This window comes from Pseudorca crassidens, chromosome 7 (assembly GCF_039906515.1).
Source record: "Pseudorca crassidens isolate mPseCra1 chromosome 7, mPseCra1.hap1, whole genome shotgun sequence".
Lineage (NCBI taxonomy): Eukaryota > Metazoa > Chordata > Mammalia > Artiodactyla > Delphinidae > Pseudorca > Pseudorca crassidens.
In genome coordinates this window covers 105,510,872-105,530,349 of record NC_090302.1, presented here as the reverse complement: position 1 = coordinate 105,530,349, position 19,478 = coordinate 105,510,872, and the positions used below count along the sequence as shown (strand labels likewise).

General features: G+C 39.7%; 1 protein-coding gene across 2 annotated transcripts in view; it reads right to left on the bottom strand.

Moving 5' to 3' along the window:
- The window catches only part of ELP3 (elongator acetyltransferase complex subunit 3), a 113,281-nt gene that overhangs the window by 40,108 nt on the left and 53,695 nt on the right, over positions 1-19,478 (bottom strand). For both annotated transcript variants that reach the window (XM_067745257.1, XM_067745258.1), the window contains one exon: positions 14,903-15,096. In XM_067745257.1, coding sequence (XP_067601358.1) covers positions 14,903-15,096 — 194 coding nt within the window. The remainder of the gene's footprint in view (positions 1-14,902; positions 15,097-19,478) is intronic.

Sequence of the window (19,478 nt, the reverse complement as noted above, 5' to 3'; positions counted from 1 at the left end):
CCAGGGAAGCCCTATTTTTAGTTTTTTAAGGAACTTCCAAACTGTTCTCCATAGTAGCTGTATCAGTTCACATTCCCACCAACAGTGCAAGAGGGTTCCCTTTTCTCCACACCCTCTCCAGCATTTATTGTTTATATATTTTCTGATGATGGCCATTCTGACTGGTATGAGGTGATACTTCATTGTAGTTTTGATTTGCATTTCTCTAATGATTAGTGATGTTGAGCATCCTTTCATGTGTTTGTTAACAATCTGTATATCTTTTTTGGAGAAATGTCTATTTAGGTCTTCTGCCCATTTTGGATTGCGTTGTTTGTTTTTTGATATTGAGCTGTATGAGCTGCTGGTATATTTTGGAGAAGAATCCTTTGTCAGTTGCTTCATTTGCAAATATTTTCTTCCATTCTGAGGGTGGTCTTTTCGCCTTGTTTATGGTTTCCTTTGCTGTGCAAAAGCTCTTAAGTTTCATTAGGTCCCATTTGTTTATTTTTGTTCTTATTTCCATTTCTCTAGGAGGTGGGTCAAAAAGGATCTTGCTGTGATTTATGTCATAGAGCGCTCTGCCTATGTTTTTCCTCTAAGAGTTTTATAGTGTCTGGCCTTACATTTAAATTTAATCCTTTTTTTTTTTTTTTTTTTTTTGGCGGTACGCGGGCCTCTCACTGTTGTGGCCTCTCCCATTGCGGAGCACAGGCTCCGGACACGCACGCTCAGCGGCCATGGCTCATGGGCCTAGCCGCTCTGTGGCATGTGGGATCTTCCCGGACTGGGGCACGAACCCGTGTCCCCTGCATCGGCAGGGGGACTCTCAACCACTGCACCACCAGGGAAGCCCCTTTAATCCATTTTGAGTTTATTTTTGTGTATGGTGTTAGGGAGTGTCCTAATTTCATTCTTTTACATGTAGCTGTCCAGTTTTCCCAGCACCATTTATTGAACAAGCTGTCCTTTTTCCATTGTATATTCTTGCCTCCTTTGTCACAGATACAGTGACCATATGTGCGTGGGTTTATCTCTGGGCTTTGTATCCTGTTCCATTGATCTATCTTTCTGTTTTTGTGCCAGTACCATACTGTCTTGATTACTGTAGCTTTGTAGTATAGTCTGAAGTCAGGTAGCCTGATTCCTCCAGCTCCATTTTTCTTTCTCAAGATTGCTTTGGCTATTCGGGGTCTTTTGCATTTCCATACAAATTGTAAAATTTTCTGTTCTAGTTCTGTGAAAAATGCCTTTGGTAGCTTGACAGGGATTGCACTGAATCTGTAGATTGCTTTGGGTAGTATAGTCATTTTCACAATGTTGATTCTTCCAAACTAAGAATATGGTATATCTCTCCATCTGTTTGTATCATCTTTAATTTCTTTCATCAGTGTCTTATAGTTTTTTGCGTACAGGTCTTCTGTCTCCTTCGGTAGGTTTATTCCTAGATATTTTATTCTTTTTGTTGCAGTGGTGAATGGGAGTGTTTTCTTGATTTTTCTTTCAGATTTTTCATCACTAGTGTATAGGAAATGCCAGAGATTTCTGTGCATTAATCTTGTATCCTGCTACTTTACTGAATTCATTGATTAGCTCTAGTAGTTTTCTGGTAGCATCTTTAGGATTCTCTATGCATAGTATCATGTCATCTGCAAACAGTGACAGCTTTACTTCTTTTCCGATTTGCATTCCTTTTATTTATTTTTCTTCTCTGATTGCTGTGGCTAAAACTTCCAAAACTATGTTGAACAATAGTGCTGAGAGTGGACAACCTTGTCTTGTTCCTGGTCTTAGAGGAAATGGTTTCAGTTTTTCACCATTGAGAACCATGTTGGCTGTGGGTTTGTCATATATGGCCTTTATTATGTTGAGGTAAGTTCCTTCTATGCCTACTTTCTGCAGGGTTTTTATCATAAATGGGTGTTGAATTTTGTCGAAAGCTTTTTCTGCATCTACTGAGATGATCATATGGTTTTTATCCTTCGGTTTGTTAATATGGTTTATCACATTGACTGATCTGCATATACTGAAGAATCCTTGCATTCCTGGGATAAACCCCACTTGATCATGGTGTATGATCCTTTTAATGTGCTGTTGGATTCTGTTTGCTAGTATTCTGTTGAGCATTTTTGCATCTGTGTTCATCAGTGATACTGGCCTGTAGTTTTCTTTCTTTGTGACATCTTTGTCTGATTTTGATATCAGGGTGATGGTGGCCTCGTAGAATGAGTTTCAGTGTTCCTCCCTCTGCTATATTTTGGAAGAGTTTGAGAAGGATTGATGTTATCTCTTCTCTAAATGTTTGAAAGAATTCGCCTGTGAAGCCATCTGGTCCTGGGCTTTTGTTTGTTGGAAGATTTTTAATCACAGTCTCAATTTCAGTGCTTGTGATCGGTCTGTTTATATTGTCCTCCTGATTCAGTCTTGGCAAGTTGTGCTTTTCCAAGAATTTGTCCATTTCTTCCAGGTTGTCCATTTTATTGGCATATAGTTGCCTGTAGTAATCTCTCATGATCTTTTGTATTTCTGCAGTGTCAGTTGTTACTTTTCCTTTTTCATTTCTATTCTATTGATTTGAGTCCTCTCCCTTTATTTCTTGAGTCTGGCTAATGGTTTGTCAATTTTGTTTATCTTCTCAAACAACCAGCTTTTAGTTTTATTGATCTTTGCTATCGTTCCCTTCATTTCTTTTTCATTTATTTCTGAACTGATCTTTATGATTTCTTTCCTTCTGCTAACTTTGGGTTTTTTTTTGTTCTTCTTTCTCTAATTGCTTTAAGTGTACGGTTAGGTCGTTTGAGATGTTTCTTGTTTTTTGAGGTAGGATTGTATTGCTATAAGCTTCCCTCTTAGAACTGCTTTTGCTGCATCCCATAAGTTTTGGGTCCTCGTGTTTTCATTGTGATTTGTTTCTAGGTATTTTTGATTTCCTCAGTGATCTCTTGTGAACCGGTACTTTTAAAAGACACTAAAATTTTCAATACAAGTAAACTCTCTAAGGTCTAGGTTTTATCATATGGTGTTGTTAAGCAGAACTATATGACAGAAAGACAGAATTACCAGCAGGGCTAGCTAATAATTTGTGGTGCCTAGTGCAAAAGGAGAACAGAGGGCCTCTTCTGAAAAAATTATTAATGCTTTCAAGACAGTGAGAGAAGAGCATTAGGCCAAGTTAAAGACCTATGAGACTACACAGGTTGCATGTCCCTGAAGCTGGCACTGACTACCCCAAAGCACAAGTCAGTGTGGACCTGGTAACACAGGGCTTTATAATGATGCTGACAGTTCATAAATGTCCTTAAATTTATGTCTGTCACTACAAATGCAATATGGCTTTAATGGTCTTTGGCAGTGAAATGCCTGGAGTGTACCAGACAGGAGTTTTTCCTCATTAGGGAATAGAAATGTGGCAATCTCCACTTTCAGTGATAAAGTTTTTTTCACTAAAAATGAAGAGAGAGAGTTCTATATATGTTGAGCATCTTCTATGTGCAAAGTAGTATATTAAGCAATTTGGAATATATAAATAGACACTGTTACAGACTCCTAGGAGTTCAAAACCCAGGTAAGATTACCGACCATCTGAACTTGATACATCCATCTAGGTGGGACTTAAAATTATTTTTAGGTTTTTCCATTTGTTTCACTTTCTTGGCTTGAAGAGATACTACATTCAAAAATATTCACTTTTCTATTTCACAGGTAACATTTTCAAGCTTACAGGCACTAATATTTGCAATCTGCTCATCAAAATCCTTTCAAAATGCTGTCTAGAGCTTTTTTGGTCTGAAGTTTCTTGCACTTCAGAAGCATCTTTTGGCTGCAAATTGGTATTCTATTCTAATGCTTCACAGTGATTTAAAAAAATCACATCAAGGCAGACAGCTGTTACACAGCCTGTGGGCACCAGCAGTTTAATGTGGCTCCATCATGTGCCTGGACAGAATTTTACATTTAATCATTGACTGCACCCTTCAGGGCTGCAATACAGAATAATCTATTGGGATGCTACTTCATAAAAACACCCGGTAAAATGGTATTGACTCAACTGTCATAAAATTTAAAGTGTAAATTAATTAAGAAAAAAAAGGGGGGTGGAGTGGGGAAAATGGCCAATTAAAAAAATATCAGGTAATCTAATAGTAAATTATAGTGTTTTTTTAAAAAAAGACAAGTGTAAAACACTGTGTTTTCACTTGAAATATCTTCCCTCCCATTTTCCTTCCTTTGTTCCTTCCTTCTGACACCTGTCTAGAAAATAATTCCTAAAATCTTCTCCTCCATGTATAAGTTTAGATTTGCTAGTGAACACTAAGCAAGTTGCTTGTAATTAGTAGAAGCTGTCACTAGGTGAACCAACATAGAGATAGCCAGATTTTCTAAAGGCACAGAACAAAAAGACACACATGATTTTCCTTTACTATGATTTAAAACAAAAATTAACTATAATTATTAAAATCACCTGGATTAAACACCCTAAGAGGAGGCTTTTTGCTTTGCTAATGGCTTCTTTCCAGCAAGACATAACCAACTGCTTCCAAATTAATAGAGTGAGGGTACTTAACTGCACTTCTAGACCACTATCAGTTTTCTACATTTTCAGAATCGTTCTAAAAGTTTAAAACTGAAGATAGAAGAAACAGTGCGATTCTCTTTTCCCAACTCAAAAGGTTTCTCAGCCCCTGAACACTGTCTAAACACTCAGCCTTCTCTTGTACACATCTGTATGTAAACCTTGAGTTACCCATTAACATTTTCCTTAGCACTTCTTTTTCAACATTTTACCATCAAGCCCTCGATACAAGTTTCTTTCTAGAAGTCCAGATATACCAAGTTCCAGCTATATCTGAATATAACTTTAAAAACATCAGTAAATGGAGCATAAAGTTTTTATGCAGAGATATGAAGCTGTTTTATCAGAACACAGCTACCAAATTGTTATTAAGTGTTAAGTGTACTATGTGAACAAGGACAGCTCTCCAGAGAGCTGCAATGGGGTCATGACAGGAGAACTAGGAACAGGGAGGTGTCTTTAATCAGCCTCATGTTTGTTATCCATAATATCATGCCTTTCTCCTTGTACACCCTTTTGGTTGTATAATATACGTATTCTTAATTCTTGCTGTCATAGCCCCTTTACAATTTTCCTATAGAGACTATATTTGCTGCTCCTGTTTTCTTGAAATCCTTATTTTTTCAGTTGGTGGTAAGCCAGGATAATGTTCCATAGTGGTATTTCATAAAGCCTATAAAATTAAGCTTTTACTGTTATAGCAATGTCTTTGTTGCTTTTGACTCGCTGGTTACAGCAGTAAGAAATTTAAAGCAAAAGGAGGACAAGGGGAAGATGGTGGAAGAGTAAGACGCAGAGATCACCTTCCTCCCCACAGATACACCAGAAATACATCTACACGTGGAACAACTCCTACAGAACACCTACTGAACGCTGGCAGAAGACCTCAGACCTCCCAAAAGGCAAGAAACTCCCCATGTACCTGGGTAGGGCAAAAGAAAAAAGAATAAACAGAGACAAAAGGACAGGAACGGGACCTGCACCAGTGGGAGGGAGCTGTGAAGGAGGAAAGGTTTCCACACATTAGGAAGCCCCCTCGCGGGCGGAGACTGCGGGTGGCGGAGGGGGGAAGCTTCGGAGCCGCAGAGGAGAGCACAGCAACAGGGGTGCTGAGGGCAAAGCGGAGAGATTCCCACACAAAGGATCGGTGCCGACTGGCACTCACCAGCCCAAGAGATTTGTCTGCTCACCCGCCGGGGCAGGTGAGCTGGGAGCTGAGGCTCGGGCTTCGGTCGGATCCCAGGGAGAGAACTGGGGTTGGCAGCGTGAACACAGCCTGCAGGGGGTTAGTGCACCACAGCTAGCCGGGAGTATGGGTAAAAGTCTGGACCTGCCGAAGAGGCAAGAGACTTTTTCTTCCCTCTTTGTTTCCTGGTGCGTGAGGAGAGGGGATTAAGAGCGCTGCTTAAAGGAGCTCCAGAGACGGGCGCGAGCCGCGGCTAAAAGCGCGGACCCCAGAGACGGGCATGAGATGCTAAGGCTGCTGCTGCCGCCACCAAGAAGCCTGTGTGCGAGCGCAGGTCACTCTCCACACAGCCCTCCCGGGAGTCTGTGCAGCCCGCCACTGCCAGGGTCTCGTGATCCAGGGACAACTTCCGCGAGAGAACGCGCAGCGCGCCTCAGGCTGGTGCAACGTCATGCCGGCCTCTGCCGCCGCAGGCTCGCCCCGCACTCCATGCCCCTCCCTCCCCCCGGCCTGAGTGAGCCAGAGCCCCCGAATCAGCCGCTCTTTTAACCCCATCCTGTCTGAGCGAAGAACAGATGCCCTCCGGCAACCTACACGCAGAGGCGGGGCCAAATACAAAGCTGAGCCCCGGGAGCTGTGAGAACAAAGAAGAGAAAGGGAAATCTCTCCCAGCAGCCTCAGAAGCAGCAGATTAAAGCTCCACAATCAACTTGATGTACCCTGCATCTGTGGAATGCATGAATAGACAACGAATCATCCCAAATTGAGGAGGTGGACTTTGAGAGCAAGATTTATGATTTTCTCCCCTTTTCCTCTTTTTGTGAGTGTGTATGTGTATGCTTCCGTGTGAGATTTTGTCTTTATAGCTTTGCTTCCACCATTTGTCCTATCCGTCCATTAAAACAATTTTTTTCTTAATTATTTTTTATTTTAATAACTTTATTTTATTTTACTTTATCTTCTGTCTTTCTTTTTTTCCTTCCTTCCTTCCCTCCCTCCCTCCCTCTCTCTTTCTTTCTTCTTCTACTAATTCTTTCATTCTACTTTTTCCCCCTTTTATTCTGAGCCGTGTAGATGAAAGGCTCTTGGTGCTGCAGGCAGGTGTCAGTGCTGTGCCTCTGAGGTGGGAGAGCCAACTTCAGGATGCTGGTCCACAAGAGACCTCCCAGCTCCACATAATATCAAATGGCGAAAATCTCCCAGAGATCTCCATGTCAACACCAGCACCCAGCTTCACTCAACGACCAGCAAGCTACAGTGCTGGACACCCTATGCCAAACAACTAGCAAGACAGGAACACAATCCCACCCATTAGCAGAGAGGCTGCCTAAAATCATATATGTGAATATGTCCACAGACACCCCAAAACACACCACCAGACATGGACCTGCCCACCAGAAAGACAAGATCCAGCCTCATCCATCAGAACACAGGCACTAGTCCCCTCCACCAGGAAGCCTACACAACCCACTGAACCAAACTTAGCCACTGGGGACAGACACCAAAAACAACAGGAACTACGAACCTGCAGCCTGCAAAAAGGAGACCCCAAACACAGTAAGATAAGCAAAATGAGAAGACAGAGAAACACACAGCAGATGAAGGAGCAAGATAAAAACCCAGCAGACCAAACGAATAAAGAGGAAATAGGCCGCCTACCTGAAAAAGAATTCAGAATAATGATAGTAAAGATGATCCAAAATCTTGGAAACAGAATAGACAAAATGCAAGAAACATTTAACAAGGACCTAGAAGAACTAAAGATGAAACAAGCGACGATGAACAATACAATAAATGAAATTAAAAATACTCTAGATGGGATCAATAGCAGAATAACTGAGGCAGAAGAACGGATAAGTGACCTGGAAGATAAAATAGTGGAAATAACACTGCAGAGCAGAATAAAGAAAAAAGAATGAAAAGAACTGAGGACAGTCTCAGAGACCTCTGGGACAACATTAAATGCACCAACATTCGAATTATAGGGGTTCCAGAAGAAGAAGAGCAAAAGAAAGGGACTGAGAAAATATTTGAAGAGATTATAGTTGAAAACTTCCCTAATATGGGAAAGGAAATAGTTAATCAAGTCCAGGAAGCACAGTCCCATACAGGATAAATCCAAGGAGAAATATGCCAAGACACATATTAATCAAACTGTCAAAAATTAAATACAAAGAAAACATATTAAAAGCAGCAAGGGAAAAACAACAAATAACATACAAGGGAATTCCCCATAAGGTTAACAGCTGATCTTTCAGCAGAAACGCTGCAAGCCAGAAGGGAGTGGCAGGACATATTTAAAGTGATGAAGGAGAAAAAGCTGCAACCAAGATTACTACCCAGCAAGGATCTCACTCAGATTTGATGGAGAAATTAAAACCTTTACAGACAGGCAAAAGCTGAGAGAGTTCAGCACCACCAAACCAGCTTTACAACAAATGCTAAAGGAACTTCTCTAGGCAAGAAACACAAGAGAAGGAAAAGACGTACAATAATGAACCCAAAACAATTAAGAAAATGGGAATAGGAACATACATATCGATAATTACCTTAAATGTAAATGGACTAAATGCTCCCACCAAAAGAAACAGATTGGCTGAATGGATACAAAAACAAGACCCATATATATGCTGTCTACAAGAGACCCACTTCAGACCTAGAGACACATACAGACTGAAAGTAAGGGAATGGAAAAAGATATTCCATGCAAATGGAAACCAAAAGAAAGCTGGAGTAGCAATTCTCATATCAGACAAAATAGACTTTAAAATAACGACTATTAGAAGAGACAAAGAAGGACACTACATAATGATGAAGGGATCGATTCAAGAAGAAGATATAACAATTGTAAATATTTATGCACCCAACATACGAGCACCTCAATACATAAGGCAAATACTAACAGCCATAAAAGGGGAAATCAATAGTAACACATTCATAGTAGGGGACTTTAACACCCCACTTTCACCAATGGACAGATCATCCAAAATGAAAATAAGTAAGGAAACACAAGCTTTAAATGATACATTAAACAAGATGGACTTAATTGATATTCATAGGACATTCCATCCGAAAACAACAGAATACACATTTTTCTCAAGTGCTCATGGAATATTCTGCAGGATAAATCATATCTTGGGTCACAAATCAAGCCTTGGTAAATTTAAGAAAAGTGAAATTGTATCAAGTATCTTTTCCGACCACAATGCTAAGAGACTAGATATCAATTACAGGAAAAGATCTGTAAAAAATACAAACACATGGAAGCTAAACAATACACTACTTAATAACGAAGTGATCACTGAAGAAATCAAAGAGGAAATCAAAAAATACCCAGAAACAAGTGACAATGGAGACACGATGACCCCAAACCTATGGGATGCAGCAAAAGCAGTTCTAAGAGGGAAGTTTATAGCAATACAATCCTACCTTAAGAAACAGGAAACATCTCGAATAAACAACCTAACCTTGCACCTAAAGCAATTAGAGAAAGAAGAACAAAAAAACCCCAAAGTTAGCAGAAGGAAAGAAATCATAAAAATCAGATCAGAAATAAATGAAAAAGAAATGAAGGAAACAATAGCAAAGATCAATAAAACTAAAAGCTGGTTCTTTGAGAAGATAAACAAAATAGATAAACCATTAGCCAGACTCATCATTTGAGAAGACTCAAATCAATAGAATTAGAAATGAAAAAGGAGAAGTAACAACTGACACTGCAGAAATACAAAAGATCATGAGAGATTACTACAAGCAACTCTGTGCCAATAAAATAGACAACCTGGAAGAAATGGACAAATTCTTAGAAATACACAAACTGCCAAGACTGAATCAGGAAGAAATAGAAAATATGAACAGACCAATCACAAACACTGAAATTGAAACTGTGATTAAAAATCTTCCAGCAAACAAAAGCCCAGGACCAGATGGCTTCACAGGCGAATTCTATCAAGCATTTAGAGAAGAGATAACACTCATCCTTCTCAAACTCTTCCAAAATATAGCAGAGGGAAGAACACTCCCAAACTCATTCTACGAGGCCACCATCACCTTGATACCAAAACCAGACAAGGTTGCCACAAAGAAAGAAAACTACAGGCCAATATCACTGATGAACATAGATGCAAAAATCCTCAACAAAATACTAGCAAACAGAATCCAACAGCACATCAAAAGGATCATACACCATGATCAAGTAGGGTTTATTCCAGGAATGCAAGGATTCTTCAGTATACACAAATCAATCAACATGATACACCATAATAACAAAATGAAGGAGAAAAACCATATGATCATCTCAGTAGATGCAGAAAAAGCTTTCGACAAAATTCAACACACATTTATGATAAAAACCCTGCAGAAAGTAGGCATACAGGGAACTTTCCTCAACATAATAAAGGCCATATATGACAAACCCACAGCCAACATGGTTCTCAATGGTGAAAAACTGAAACCATTTCCTCTAAGATCAGGAACAAGAAAAGATTGTCCACTCTCAGCACTATTGTTCAACATAGTTTTGGAAGTTTTAGCCACAGCAATCAGAGAAGAAAAATAAATAAAAGGAATGCAAATTGGAAAAGAAGTAAAGCTGTCACTGTTTGCAGATGACATGATACTATGCATAGAGAATCCTAAAGATGCTACCAGAAAACAACTAGAGCTAATCAATGAATTCAGTAAAGTAGCAGGATACAAGATTAATGCACAGAAATCTCTGGCATTCCTATACACTAATGATGAAAAATCTGAAAGAAAAATCAAGAAAACACTCCCATTTACCACTGCAACAAAAAGAATAAAATATCTAGGAATAAACCTACCTAAGGAGACAAAAGACCTGTATGCAGAAAATTATAAGACACTGATGAAAGAAATTAAAGATGATACAAATAGATGGAGAGATATACCATGTTCTTGGACTGGAAGAATCAACATTGTGAAAATGACTGTACTACCCAAAGCAATCTACAGATTCAGTGCAATCCCTATCAAACTACCACTGGCATTTTTCACAGAACTAAAACAAAAAATTTCACAATTTGTATGGAAACACAAAAGACCCCAAATAGCCAAAGCAATCTTGAGAAAGAAAAACAGAGCTGGAGGAATCAGGCTCCCTGACTTCAGACTATACTACAAAGCTACAGTAATCAAGACAGTATGGTACTGGCACAAAAACAGAAAGATAGATCAATGGAACAGGATACAAAGCCCAGAGATAAACCTACGCACATATGGTCACCTTATCTTTGATAAAGGAGGCAGGAATGTACAGTGGAGAAAGGACAGCCTCTTCAATAAGGGGTGCTGGGAAAACTGGACAGCTACATGTAAAAGTATGAGATTAGATCACTCCCTAACACCATACACAAAAATAAGCTCAAAATGGATTAAAGACCTAAATGTAAGGCCAGAAACTATCAAACTCTTAGAGGAAAACATAGGCAGAACACTCTATGACATAAATCACAGCAAGATCCTTTTTGACCCACCTCCTAGAAAAATGGAAATAAAAACAAAAATAAACAAATGGGACCTAATGAAACTTCAAAGCTTTTGCACAGCAAAGGAAACCATAAACAAGACCAAAAGACAACCCTCAGAATGGGAGAAAATATTTGCAAATGAAGCAACTGACAAAGGATTAATCTCTAAAATTTATAAGCAGCTCATGCAGCTCAATAACAAAAAAACAAACAACCCAATCCAAAAATGGGCAGAAGACGTTAATAGACATTTCTCCAAAGAAGATATACAGACTGCTAACAAACACATGAAAGAATGCTCAACATCATTAATCATTAGAGAAATGCAAATCAAAACTACAATGAGATATCATCTCACACCAGTCAGAATGGCCATCATCAAAAAATCTAGAAACAATAAATGCTGGAGGCAGTGTGGAGAAAAGGGAACACTCTTGCACTGCTGGTGGGAATGTGAATTGGTACAGCCACTATGGAGAACAGTATGGAGGTTCCTTAAAAAACTAGAAATAGAACTATCATATGACCCAGCAATCCCACTACTGGGCATATACCCTGAGAAAACCATAATTCAAAAAGAGTCATGTACCAAAATGTTCATTGCAGCTCTATTTACAATAGCCCTTAGATGGAAACAACCTAAGTGTCCATCATTGGATGAATGGATAAAGAAGATGTGGCACGTATATACAATGGAATATTACTCAGCCATAAAAAGAAACGAAATTGAGCTATTTGTAATGTGGATAGACCTAGAGTCTGTCATACAGAGTGAAGTAAGTCAGAAAGAGAAAGACAAATACCATATGCTAACACATATGTATGGAATTTAAGAAAAAGAAATGTCATGAAGAACCTAGGGGTAAGACAGGAATAAAGACACAGACCTACTAGAAAATGGACTTGAGGATACGGGGAGGGGGAAGGGTAAGCTGTAATAAAGCGAGAGAGAGGCATGGACATATATACACTACCAATCATAAGGTAGATAGCTAGTGGGAAGCAGCCGCATAGCACAGGGAGATCAGCTTGGTGCTTTGTGACCGCCTGGAGGGATGGGATAGGGAGGGTGGGAGGGAGGGAGGGAGACGCAAGAGGGAAGAGATATGGGAACATACGTATATGTATAACTGATTCACTTTGTTATAAAGCAGAAACTAACACACCATTGTAAAGCAATTACACTCCAATAAAGATGTATTAAAAAAAAAAAGAAGAAATTTAAATCTAAAAATGAATGGGGAGAATGCAAATTCTTCATCTGACTGCCCGTGTGATCTATGCCTTGTTACTCTTGGTAGGAAAACTATGGTGTCTATGGCTGTGAAATTTCTATTCTGTGGTACCTGTTACCCTGCTCTGCTGCTGGGAAGTAGTGTCTTCACTGTTCTCTGGTTGCCCCAGTGAGTTAAATGCAAATACTATTTTTCTTTTGTTGTTATTAGTATTACTTATTGCATCTTTGTTTCTATTGTATTAAGTTTTTGAAACAATCTCAAAGTCACAGAAAAATTCCCAAGTGTGGTACAAATAACTATATTCCTGAAGTATAATATTTGAAAGTAAATTGGGAACAAGATGTCCCAATACCCCCAGAATACTCTAAGTATTTCCTACAACAAGGATATTCTCTTGGGTAACAGTAATACAACCATCAAAATCAGGAAACTAACATTGGCACTTTACTGTTGTCTAATCCTATACTCCATCCCAGCTTCCTGTGAGCCTCCAGTCACAGCATTTCCATCAGCTGATCAACACATGACCTTACTTTATGTGTATTTCTGTTTAAGGTGTCGGTGTCTCTCTCTCTCTCTCTCTCAATAAATAGGCAGATGATTCATTATCATGAAACTCATGGCTCATAGCTCATGTCTGAATGAAGCTAATCTAATACATGCCTTTTCTAATCAAACTCTCAAAAATTAAATACAAAGAAAACATATTAAAAGCAGCAAGGGAAAAACAACAAATAACACACAAGGGAAACCCCATAAGGTAAGGCACAGCATAGCCTTCCTGCACTCAGGAACACTACACACAACACTTCAGGCCATTTTAAACAGTGAAATCACCAACAAACAGCACAAAACTGCAAAAATCATGGCCATTAAACAGACTGTGAAAAGGACATGTGCACACACCATTGTATTTGTTATCGTTTGTTACATTTACAGTTATTTCTATCTCTACCAATATGTTGAAAACCACAAGTTCACACCAGTATCTCCTATTCCCAAACACCATGGGGTACATTAGAATTTTCTCCTTTTTCATATTTGGCATTCCCTTTTCAGATAACAGAAAACCCAGCTCCCATTATCCTTAATATTATCTGCTTATTAGATCCACCCCTTGCAAGTTACTGACCCTCTGTTGCTGTCCTCGTCTCCACACCCCTCAGACACATCCTCCTCGCCCTACTGAGCTCTGACATCTGGTGCCAGGTCAGCCGTCAGTGAGAACGCCTTCCTCACACATCTGGGCTGCAGCAGCCTGAACCACACCACCACCTCCTCCCTGAGAACACCCTTCTCCCCGTGCTCTGGGCCCTGCGGCTCCCTGTGTCCCTTGTGTGGATGCCTGTGTTGCTCAGTAGCTCCTAATGTCTTTTGGACTGAATTGTTCCAGAAAGGTGGAAGAGAAGAGGAAGGATAATGCAAATGATTTTGATGGCTGATTTTCTAGTCACTATCTCCTTAGTATTTTTAAAAATAGAGATCATTAAGCAATTTAGGTCCTTAAGTTGGGCCAATAATTTAAAAAATTTGAGAAATAAATACACTGTGCCAGAAATGTGGTGTAAATATCCTTTGACCTTTAAGGAAATCCATTATTTTATATCCTTGATAATTTCCCTTTAGTTGATAGTTCTGCTTTATGTTATTAGTAGCACAGTTGTTGTGCTCAGTGGAATCCTAGTCACAGCAGCTGACTGGACATGCATTTATCGATCCCCATTTAGCCTTGTACTGGTAATACTGGAATACAGGCAGTTTTTGGCAGGGTGGTGGAAATGTGCCTTAACGACCAGGAAGTACAGGAATGGCTTTGTCAGGATTGTAGGTAAATAGGTAACTTTATGGCTTCTAAATTTTTCCTTCAGTGTTATGTTTCTATTTAAAAAAAAAAAAGACCACGATTGAAAATGAGATCTCAGTTTCTCCTAGAAAAGTAGTTCAGATGATTTCCTTCACACTATCAGGAATATGTCACTCTTTCTCCACATTTACATTAATGTCAGTAAAGAATGCTCGTTGCTACTCTTTCTTTTTTCTTCAGAGGCTCTAGAACAGGGATAACAGACACATGGCTCCACGTCCTCCTCCCACACTCACTAGAGTATCTGGGTTGGAGCAGATCTGAGAAAGGAAACGCTGATGTAGATCACAAGCTCCTGGAACCAAACACCATGCTCACTTCCCATCATCCTCCATCTCCTGGCTCGCGAATGGAGAGGTGAACATGTGAATAAACGTGATACTGGCAAAGAGGCTTGGACGTGCTGTCCTATCATTTCCATCCTCTCTATCTACAGACAGCATTCTAGGTGTCCCATTTTTAATTAAAAAAAATTCAAACCCATCAATTTGCAGTAAGACTCTTCTCATTAGAAACTGTTAACAGATAAGACTCATCACTGATGACTTCTGGCGTAAAAGATTAACACATTACCTCTGCACTCGGTACACTCGAGTCCACGGAGGCACGAGGGCAAGGATCCGGGCCACCAATTCAATCAGGTCACTGGGAGAATAACTCTTGTATCTTCCCGATTTCCACAACTCATAAAGCCCAGTTCCACGAATCACCAGGGTAGGGTAGAGTTTCAAACCATCAGGACGAAAAGCAGGGTTCTCAAAAAACTCCTGTGAATAGAGAAAATGACTTCTCCATTAGTTATATGGAGATTACCCACAGTGAAGTTTCAATCTGGGGCTGGCTTCTCTCACATACCTATGTGGTTCTTAGACTGACTTTCCTTCCTATCAAGCGAGGGAAGGTATACAGAACAGAAACTCATTGTTTTTACAGCCTCAGTGGAGCAAAACATGTGTGTGCTGGGTGACCAAGCCCTTGCCAACCAACCCAACCCCGGTCCACTGCTGTGGTGTCATCGCATGCCACCCTCCCCACCTTGCTTTTCTGTCTTTGCAAAGGCAATTTCCTCTGCCTGGAAATTTTATCAGTTTTTCTTCATCTAGCTAATCTTCAGGTCTCAGCTTGAATGCCAATTCTTCAGAGAGGTCTTCCTGACCTTCAAATACAAGTTGCTTCACTTAAAAATGTTTTCTGGAATTCTGTATTCTTGCCTTCCTAGCAGCATCATACTGACAATTTATCAGATGCCTGCATTCACCTCTAGACTGTATCCTCCTTTAATAATGGAATATATTTAATTGTTTAAACTTTTAAAAGTTGTGACATAGATCACCATCTGGGCTGCAAAACCTAAACTGTCTACTATATGGCCCTTTGCAGAAAAAGTATGCCGACCCCTGGATAGGACTATTTTGTCCTCAGGCCAACTGGCACCATTCCTAACCCGGGATACACACAGTCCATTTGTTATCTGGACACTGAGGGATACATCTAATTCATCTACTTTGACATAGTAATTTCCTGCACTGTATCATCCCAGCTGGCTGCCTTATTTCTTTACTTGGGTTGTAGCAAGGAGACATCAGGCATTCTCCTTTCTATGACTTTGCACTGCTAATCTGCTCTTATCTTGATTTCGCTTGACATGTGATAGAGGAATGAAGGTGGACTCATACAGCTCCCTCTCACCCCGACCCTGGCGTTAGTACTTAAACGGCCAGCAGTACCGTATCTTGTGAATTGTGAAAATGCTTTTTTATCTTGTGCTGTTATTTTTACAGAGCTTTCCATTGTTTAACTTGGTTTTCAAAGAAATATATAACTATAGAGTTTTCGATCTCTCTCACTGATTTCTGTCACAGTCTTAAATGCTATAATCTTTGTGCACCATTTGCTCTTAGGGCTATTCTTCTGTAATTGCATGTAATTTTCCCTGTAACATTTATATATTAAAGATTCATAAGGTCTTTAATATTCTATAGCCATCCACAAAGAGTATGTATGCAAGTCACTTTCTACCTAGTCTGCATCTATATTGGAACACAGGATTTCAGTAAAGTACTTCTGGTTACTCGTGTAATAAATTAGGGGGACATATGGGCTGATATAATCCTTTCATAAGAATGATGATAGATGGAATTGGTGCTGGACTTCCGGTTACACATGGAGAATTAAAATATGTGTTTCTTTCCTTTCCTTCCAAAATCACACTGAAATAAGAGGAAATAATTTTTTTAAAAAGCATAAACCCAGAAGAACAAAGAGAACATCAGAGGAGACAGGAGGGGGAATAAGTGATAGCAATAAATTTTTGGAAGACAGAAAATGGATGGAAGATTGGTAAATGACTTTGCAAATGAAGAAAACTGTAAACAAACTCTCTGCAAAGGGGGATACGGATGAAAGGGCAGCTCAGTCGCACCAGAGTCCCAGGAATGAGCATAGATCAGAAATAGCAGTAATGACAGTTCTTCAGAATACAGTTATGATTCAGATGATGTGAATATTATACCAACAAAAAGACAAAAACCTTAGTGATTGATTCTGATATGGAAAGTGAAAATGAAACTCACGATGCTGGAGAATGCTCCTCTGCTTCTACAGAAGAGTGGACTGAAGACAAAATTTCATGAAAATTAGAAGACTCTACAGGTGTGTCAGGTGTAACTATTGAATGTAATAACCCACAAAGTGTTAGTGAAATAACAGAATTAATTTTGATCAGCCGAAATAAAAATTGCTGGCCACAGGCATTAATTTCTGCAAAAATACCCCGGTCAATAAGGAGTTTAAAAAAAAAAAAAAAAGGAGGGAAAATGATTTCACAGAATTCTGTAAGTGTGAAGATATTAGAACAGAGACATTTTTGGGCATGTAAAAGGCTTACTTCCCATGATGAATCCTTTCTTAGAAAGCTGCTGGAGAATGTGTTTTAGTAAAGTAAAGGAGTAAACCAATAAAAAGGATTAACTTGGTTTCTAAAAAACAAAGGATCTGATCCTAGAGAGTAGAGAAGAGGAGCCCTAAGGAAGACCTCTGTGAACTAGGCACAGAGAACTGCCAGTCCAGTTTGGAGCTGGAAGATTAGATCTCCAGGAGTTATGACTCCAGCCTAAAAAAGGAACTTAGAGAATATCTGATAGGGTCAGCCACTGAGAGAGGGGCTTTAACACTGAATGGGCACACTTGAAGGTTACAGATACTCAGAGAACTAATAAGCAAATAAAGAAATAAGACAATTTTACTGTTAACTCTAGGAAAAACAAAAAGTTATTTAAGAAAAGAAAGTAGGTATAGTATATTACTTGGCTCCATGCAAATAATAATAACTTATGTAAAAACTGTAATGAAAACACTGACTACTCATATAACTAAAATAGTGGCCTAATAATATTGGGAGAATGGGAGTTCAAAGAACTAACTCTTTAACTATTGTATTGGTAACAGTAAGACAAGAGAATCTCTCTACTGATAGTCAGGAAACAGGAATCCAAGCATAGAAGGAAACATAGTGGTAAATACTGGGACCCCTCCCCCACCTCCCCTGGCCTGGCCACAACAGTTGAAAGTGGCGGAGGACTACTGTGTTTTGATGTGACCCCTTTAGGACTTACTGGATTTTCAAACACTAGTTAATAATAACTTTATTCATTAATACCTTTTATACTATAAAGATAAAAATTAATTTAATAAACATAATTTTGGTGGCAATGTGGATGATATATTAGAAGGGAACATGGCTGGTGGCCGTGGGACTTAGCTAAGCAGCTGTCTACCTGTGCAGTGAGCTGACAAAAGCATGAATTGAAGTTGTGGCAGTGGAGATGAAGAGGAGGCGACAGCCCTCAAAAATATTCAGAGGGAGTAACAAACAGGACCTCCTGTTAGATTAGACCCACGGTAGAGGGAACAGCGACAGCAGCAGTGATGTACTGAGCACTCGTTATGTGCCAGGCATTCTTCTAAGCATGATGCATGCATTACCTCTGCCCACCTTCACAACAGCCTCATTCAGAGATGAGGAGACTGAGGAACAAAGCAGTCCGTTTGCTACCAAGTGGCGGGTGGGGCCAGGATTCAAACTAGGCCCAGTCTGGCTCCACATATTCTCTCTTTCCTTCTGAATGACTGAATGTCTAGCTTGGGAGGATATGTGGATGATGGAACACCAATATCACAGGAAACAGAAGACAAGGAGACCACAGGGGGAATGAAGTGTGTCCATATTGGACACGTTAAGTCCGAAGTACAAGTAAGACATCTGGTGCTAGTTGAAGAGTATTCAGCAATTGGACTTAAGAGCTAAGGCTTAAGGCTGGAGAGGAAATGAGATTAATTGAAGTGTAAGTGGTAAAGTTAGAACAGAAGAAAGATAAGCATATAGATGAGAGCAAAAGACAGAAGCCACATTTAAGTGGTGGGAAGAAAAAGGAGATCTAGTGGAAAAGAAATAGTCCTAGAGGTTAAAAAGGGAACCAGGGGACAGCAGAGTCACAAAAGCCAGGGAGATGAGAATTTAAAACTGGAGAGTCTTTAACAATAACAGGTGCTAAGACTGGATAAAATGTCAGCCGAGAAGTATCCTTTGGATTTGGAGATTAGCAAGTACTTTACAATGTTTGAGAGAATAGTTTCAAAGAGAGAGAGAGAGAGAGAGAGGGAGAGGGAGAGAGAGAGAGAGAGTGTGAGTTGGCGGGCAGCGGGGAGTGAGTAGAAGCCAAGCTGCAGTGGATTTGGAGGAAGCAGGGACACTGAAGCGTTTGTAAATGACGTGGGGGCACTCAAGGGAAAGGAAGGCAGGGTACTGCTGTTTTTCACTGTAGGCCTTACAGTACAATTTGACTTTTAAAATTTTGCATGTGTTCCTTTGATACAAATAAAAAATAACTGAAAACGTAAAGTTCTGTTTCTGTAAGATCCAACCCGACCAGGATTTCAACATCATTCGGGTCATGCATAGTCATTCATCATAGAACAGACTTTCCTTGGCCTAAGAAAGGAGACACAGAAAGATGCAATAGAAAGGGTGCCTTCTTAAGAGCCTGTTTCTACCTGAGACTCACCATGGCCTTTAACAGTTACTTAACTGCGTCAGGTCTTGTTTCCTTGTCTGAGGAGGCTGCAACAGGTGGTCTTTTCTGATATAATT